This window comes from Sciurus vulgaris, assembly GCF_902686455.1.
Source record: "Sciurus vulgaris genome assembly, chromosome: 3".
Lineage (NCBI taxonomy): Eukaryota > Metazoa > Chordata > Mammalia > Rodentia > Sciuridae > Sciurus > Sciurus vulgaris.
Window position 1 is genome coordinate 141,843,620 of NC_136463.1, and position 7,304 is coordinate 141,850,923.

Sequence of the window (7,304 nt, forward strand, 5' to 3'; positions counted from 1 at the left end):
CACACCATGTGCATATGTAAATATAGCATAGTGAATTCCACCTTTATGTATATGTAGAAATTACCAATCAAAATTAAATAAATAAGAGAGTGACAGGAAGCTCAGTAGAGGAAGGAGAATGAGGGAGGGAGAGATGAGTGAACAGGGCCTGAAACGGAGTAAATCAAATTTCATTCACGTATGATTTTGTTAAAATGAATCTGCCTACTATGTATAATGCTCTAATAAAAATAAATGAATAAAGAGCTAGAAGATAGGATTTTAATATTTTCCCCATAAGCAAAACATAAATGTTTGAAGAACTAGGTATACTTAATCTGATAAAAAACATTGTATGATGCATATATGTATCAAAATACCAGATGGCACTCCATAAATATGGAGTTTTTATTATCAGCTTAAATAAATTTAAACTAAAAATATATATTAGTTGAATTATGTTTTAATTTCTCTGGTTATATTTTGGGTCATTGCAAAATTGAGAAAATAATTCATGACATACAAATCCTAGCATGTTTTAGAAAATGTCACCGATACTCTGATATTATGATGGGGTTTTGTTTGTTTGTTATCATATGAGTGTGTTTGCATCTCTTTCTTTTTAGGGGGAGGGGTTTACCGGGGGTTGAACTCAGGGGCACGCCACCACTGAGCCACATCCTCAGCCCTATTTTGTATTTTATTTAGAGACAGGGTCTCACTGAGTTGCTTAGCACCTCCCTTTTGCTGAGGCTGACTCTGAACTCAGGATCCTCCTGCCTCAGACTCATGAGCTGCTGGGATACAGCCTTGAACCACCTCACCAGGCTGCATCTCTTTCTTTATCCCTGCCTTTCATGTCTTTAGATCTCCTCACAGACTCACTCATTTATTTATTCAAAGAGCTTGTGTTTTGCATAAGATCATGCTTATATTATATGCTGAAATTTTTTTGGATAAAAATATTTTATTGATATATCCAGGTATCATAAACAAAATAAAAATAAAAATGCTTAAGCTATGTGAATCTTTACTACAACTAAAAGTCTGTATATCCCGTGTAGTACTCTGTGGAATGATCTCCTCCTTCAGGCCTTCAATAAGGCATTGATGTCAAAACAGTTTTAGAGATACACCATTCCCAAGCTCTGGTAGCCACTATTCTATTCTCTGATAATGATGAACACTTTCAATCCAAGTTGAAATACAAAGAAGAGTGAATACATTTGAAGATATTTAGAAGGAATTAATCTATTAGGATGTCAGTCCAAATTCAAAACCAATTATAGTTTAGGATTTTAGACTAAATGTCATTAATAGGGAAACTAGCAGTAGAGAAGGAGAAAATGATGAGTTCTTTTTTAGTCATCAGTGTGTTTGAATACCTTTAGAAAGGGACTTATTAGCGATAAGCTGAAGTAACACCTTGATACATTTTTCAACATCTATATATTCTTAATTATTAAAGTTCAGTAAAGATGGATGGATGGATAGACAGAACAGACAGATCATTTAAGGACAAATAGTTCTACTCAATTTTAATTATCAAATTGTCTAAATTTGTTTAAATTGTTTAAATTGTCTAGTTAAACAGACTAAATAAGCTACATGAATTATTGAATATGTTAATTTATTTTCATAATCCATTTAAATACGTAAAAGCAAAAGCTTACAAGATTTCTCCCTTAATTTCTGTTTGGTGTCTGGGAATCAATAGTTCTCAAGAACATATTTTGAATCCCCTGTTTCTCATACCGTGTTTCCCCTTTGAATATATATCAGACCTGACTGATTTGTAACTGGGAAAAGCAAGGATCCTTCATAGTGAGAGTGCCACTGTGATTTTAGAGGATATGGTAGAAAACAAGTTGCATACATGTTGCTTCTTATACTATTGAACCCCACTGGAAAATAGTTTCCAGCAAAACAAAAGTATTAGTATGTATAAATATCTTTCCCATACATAATTTAATATTTTCCAATGAAGATTTCATTTGAATTGATTCAAAGGAAAGAAATTTAACATTTTTCAATTTTTTAATCACCTAATAGACTGTACATATTCTATCAGTTACAAATATCAATTTAACTTTGATAATTCTTTAATGACAATAAGTGGCACATACCTTAGACTATACACACAGAGCTTTTTTGTTACTGCTTTCCTGCTGTTTCTAAAAAATTTTTAAGGATGAAGGCTCTATAGCTAAGGGGTTAGAGCAGTGGTCTTGTAAAAATACATTTATTGCTGACTTAGGAAAACTTTTGTTCAAAATTTGTCTCATTTTGGCTGTTTATGAAGATGATATGATTTCATAATACGTGAGATAATATTTTTTCTGGGTAAACAATGTAATGAAAGCATATAAACTGAGTAAAACTACTTACTAATCTACTTGACCTTATATATCACTTTCTAATTTGCTGTGACATAACAATGAATGGAAAGAGAAAAATCTCAGTGAGAATTACATCAATTTTAGTAGACTTTAAATCTTGCAAACATGCAAGTGTTGTAATATTAATTATCAAATATTTGGTGAGGTTGATATTTCTCCATTAAAGACACAGAAACATCTCGGGATTATAATTCTTTATAATCAAAACAGTTTTTAATCTCATAAAATGGATATTTACTTCCTTAATCTAAGTTCCAGAAAACTCAACATAAAATGCAAGTGTAAAGGGACTCATTTGATCATATAAATTATATTTTTTTAATATAATCTTACCTTTGAAATCAGATTTGCCCCAATTTGTTTCTACTCATTTCATTTGCTAAAATACTTTCTTCCTTTTAGAACGGGACCTGTTTGGAGCTGAACCTTTTGACCCATTTAACTGTGGAGCAGGGGATTTCCCTCCAGATATTCAATCAAAATTAGATGAGATGCAGGTAACCATTTTAACACATTGGACCATAAATGGCTTATTTTATTTTAAATTTGGGACAAATAAATGTTATATATCAAAATTACCCTTTTCTTGAATTATTATCAATATAAAAACTTAAAGTAACTACATTAAAAAATACACTTAGTTCTAAAAACAAGGATTAAGTTGTTGATTTTTCTTTTTGGGTTCAATTTACAATGGAAGTAAGATGGTTTCTTTTTTTAACAATATGACATGGATTCTAATGGATTGTTGTTTTGAAATCCAGAAATTAAAAGGTCATTGCAATAGATTTATAAGATTTCTCATTCTTAACAATTATGAATTTCAAAATTGTAAATGAGTAGATGAGGGAAAATCTTTGTAAGAGTAAAGTCATTCTGTCTGAAAGGAAGCATTGTAGCTCTTGGTTCATAACTTCTGGGCTCTTATTTAAAAAGCAGACACCCAGTGACAGCTTCTTTAGGAATGTAGTCCAGTTGGGTTTTCATTTCTGTCTCCTTTTTCACTTTTGAATTCTAAACTATTCTGAAACATTGAGAAAATTGGGTTTAAAAGCTTTACACAATGCTCCATGATTAATAAGCAGCCTTGAAAAGACTAGAATAAAGTCTTGTCTTTATATTTTCCCTTACGTTTGGATGAAGCTATTAGCCTCATTATTCATTAATAAGTTTCTATATGGTAGAATCCAGGTAAACACCAGTAAGATGAAGATGCATGAGAAGAGACAGTGAAGACACTAAGGCAATGTGAAGTGGGTATTTCTTTTAATTAGTCCTGAGTTACTCCATCATTCTCTATGCTTCCCCATCTCCCCCACACACCCCAAAAAGTTAGTGGGGAACTCAGAACTAACATATCTAAACACACTCCTCTTCCTGGAAAAATAATACAAATATCCTTCCACTCATTTTGGACTGCAGTTATGTCTTATTTTCTAGGTATTATGTGAATTTCCTTATTGTTGTAGATTTAATAACGTGTCTGTTTTAAAAGTTGAGTTTTTAAAACATTTATTTTGAGTTTTCAAAAATATGTTGAAACAATATTTTTCGAGTTGGATGACTTATAATTCCCTTTTCTTTGAAAAATAATTTTAGATCTTTAATACTACTTACATTTTTATTTCCTAAATATTTACAAAAACGTTATACACAACTTATCCTCACATATCTTATACAATTATAAATCCAAAAAGATTAATTAAATAAAAGCGACATTGAAACACCAACGAAGCTCAAATTAAAAACCTTAATATTACAGAGTGAGTGATATTATTTGGCTAAAACTAAAAGCACCATATCAAATTGTGTTTATTTCAATAAGTATCCTGTATGATGGCACAAATTTCCCACCTCTTTTATGTATTTTAAATACTATGAAATTTTTACTCAAAACCTGTATGATTAATTATTGAGGATGATGTATTTCATAGGAAATCAATTCCTTTTCATCATTTTACCAACCAGGCTTACACAACCTGGGACTAATGACTTTTTAGGAGCAAGCACAACAGATATGGGCACCCATGGGGCAGTACTTGTTAGGGTAATGAGGGTCATAAACACTATTTAGCTAGGAAGATTTTGTAGATTATCACAAAATTGAAAAACTCTATAGATTTTAAAAGATCAGAATGATAGAGTAATGCATTAATCGAGTAACATTAAACCGTGGTGCTTTTGTTTTTTTTTGCTGCTTTTAATATTTTCTTAATCTCTTTTTTTATTCTCATCTGCTTTCATTGTGGGTAGCGCCAGCGATGGTTGGTATATTATTTTCATAATAATTTTCAACAACTTACAACCTTAATATTGCATGCTTCATTTAATATATTCAAACAGCAATTTCATATGAATGTATAAGATCATTAGTTGTGTTCAAATTTTCACTACTTACACTTAAAGGTTAGTTTTTCTGTGACTTAGTCACTATTGTATTGTTCATTTTATTGTTTGTTTCTTTACTCCAGGATTTACTTTCAATATCACATTAAAGTAAAATAATGTTTTCTTCACTTAAGTGTATGATGACTTTTGTTAGTAACCTTGCTATCCTAATTATTTAATGTGCACATTTACTTAATATTTCTATCTCCGCATATCATGTAAAAGGCTAATATAGTATATAACAGGTTCACAGGTTCTGAATACTGCATTGAGTTAATAAGCCTAGTGAAATATTGTTTTCCTCTTTCATTTACAGAGGATTTTGACTAATTCTTAAGTTCTTAGTAATTCATTTAAGTTCAAAATCACAGAAATGTCTCATGCATTTAAGAATATAAGCAGAAATGATAAGATATTCCATTTTAATAAATTAGAAAATTAGATATTTATTTAAAATCTATAGCAGTTATTTCGAACTGATATAATTTAAACTGTGTGGCACATGTCTCCTATAAACCAATCAGTGGGATAATATTAATGCCCAGAAGTATATTTTGTGAGCCATAATAATTTAATACATTAAAAAACAAGACTGGTAAGTTATGAAAGATGTAAGAATTATGCACAAATGGTGTCAAGTCAATCGCTAATAATTTGGGAGAATACCAATGTGCAGCTGAAACTTATAGTAATATCCAAGTAAATTTCAAAAGCATTAGGCAGTTTAAAATGTTTAGAGTATACATGAATTCATCAGATTTTTGAACTAGAGATAGATATTTATAAGGAAAAAGATACATATATAATTTTATAAAGTTCTTTGTAATTTATTCCTTTGGGATATATAAATACATAATATATATATGTATATATTATATATACCTAGAAAATAGGCAAAAATTAGGAAATTAAATAATCAGCAGACAATAAAAAGCAGAAGTCACAAAAGAAGACCACATGTAGGTAATGTATGTACATGTATTGTCTAATCAAAGAAAACATATAAATAAAGACCTTTAAATGCCATTTTGATCTAGTAAGTTAACTATTTCATTTTCTTACTGGTAATTAGAACAAATGAAAGAATGATGCAACAAACACTTTAAATCAATCACAGCTTCCCTTTGGAGGGTAATTTGTTATGATATTTATTTGTATTTGGTATTACAATCTTTGAAATAGTCTGTTCTGAGGAGAAAATTTAGAAGTTTGTTTAACACGTACAAAAAATATGATATTGGTTGCATTCATGGTTGTAAAATACTGGAAGCTAATAAATACATGTAAAATTTAAAATTCTGTAGTCATGATCTCTAATATAAAAAGTTGGTTCTGTTAGAAAAAACAGAAAAATAGAAAATTCTAAATGATATGTGTAATGTATTACATAAATGAGAAAGTTATTTATGCGGTCATTAAAATCATTAAAAAATTATATATAGGAAAATACATACTCAAAGGACATATGTCAGCATGTAAACAATTGTTACATAAGACAGGTTTTCCTTCCTTGACATTCTTTTTCTCTATTTCATGTAGAAAATGCAGTTGAGCAAAATATTTCATACAAATCGTATGATTAATGTTAGTTCTAAAATCATTCTTTCTGTGATACTAGTTAATAATACCCATTGCTACCTCATTTTCATTCAGAGGTTTAAAATTCAAGGCAATATGGAAATCTTAGAGGGATTCAAAGTTAATTAGATCATGATTTACAAAATTAAACTTCTGAAGGAAGGTCAGAAAATTTCATTTTAGGAGGAAAGAAATCCAAGGAGCCTTATAAGATGTATGTGCTAATTGGGATGAGTATATTAATCTAAGGGAACTTTGAAAGGATCCTTTAAAAATCACCGTGGAGATATTGTTCTGCTGTACAAACACTTCATTATTAAAATAATGATTGACATGTATTTTACTTTGCTATTCTGCCTTTAATATTGATAACATTGATAGATAAATTTCAGGATAAATTAAGTGATACTAGTTTAATTTCAGAATGAACTGATAAAATTAAAAATATCATATGGTATCAATCCTTCCCTAAGGTAATTATCTCTCTTGGTAGTATTTCTATCTATATATCTATCTATTTATCACTTATCATTCATTATATACTAGAAGATGACAGTACACATCCCTTCAGATAACTAAATAAAATGTTTTAAAAGTAGAATTTACTTACAATATTTTCAGTTTAAAATGTTCATTTTTTAAAGTAGTTGGAAACTATGCATAAATATGGCAAAGTATTTCTTTTTCTAATAATAACAAGTCTTAAAAAATTATAGTCAGTGATCTCACCTTTACCCAATTGAATATAATTTGTATTCCATATACCAAGAAGTTTTGAAAATGCAGTGATAGCATTGCTTTATGCTATAAATATAATAAGTATTCTTAGAGTATTAATTACAAATAAAGTATGTCTTGCAGGCTTATAAATACTTCTCTGTATGAAAATGCATTAGATTTTAGATAAAAGTTTTTAAACACTTATGCTAATTGAAAGTAATTGGTTCCACAAGAAAACCT

The 7,304-nt window shown here is 29.5% G+C and overlaps 1 protein-coding gene across 14 annotated transcripts in view; it reads left to right on the top strand.

Annotated features, from left to right (window-relative positions):
• The window catches only part of LOC306657983 (PTB domain-containing engulfment adapter protein 1), a 260,729-nt gene extending 255,260 nt beyond the window's left edge, over nucleotides 1-5,469 (top strand). For 12 of the 14 annotated variants that reach the window (XM_079134581.1, XM_079134583.1, XM_079134571.1 and 9 more), the window contains 2 exons: nucleotides 2,781-2,875; nucleotides 4,632-4,757. In XM_079134581.1, coding sequence (XP_078990707.1) covers nucleotides 2,781-2,875; nucleotides 4,632-4,742 — 206 coding nt within the window. In that variant the 3' untranslated portion in view covers nucleotides 4,743-4,757. Of the gene's footprint in view, nucleotides 1-2,780; nucleotides 2,876-3,562; nucleotides 3,717-4,631 lie in introns of those variants that run through there. The other 2 variants (XM_079134584.1, XM_079134573.1) reach the window with 2 other exon arrangements.
• The last annotated feature ends 1,835 nt before the right edge of the window (nucleotides 5,470-7,304 follow it).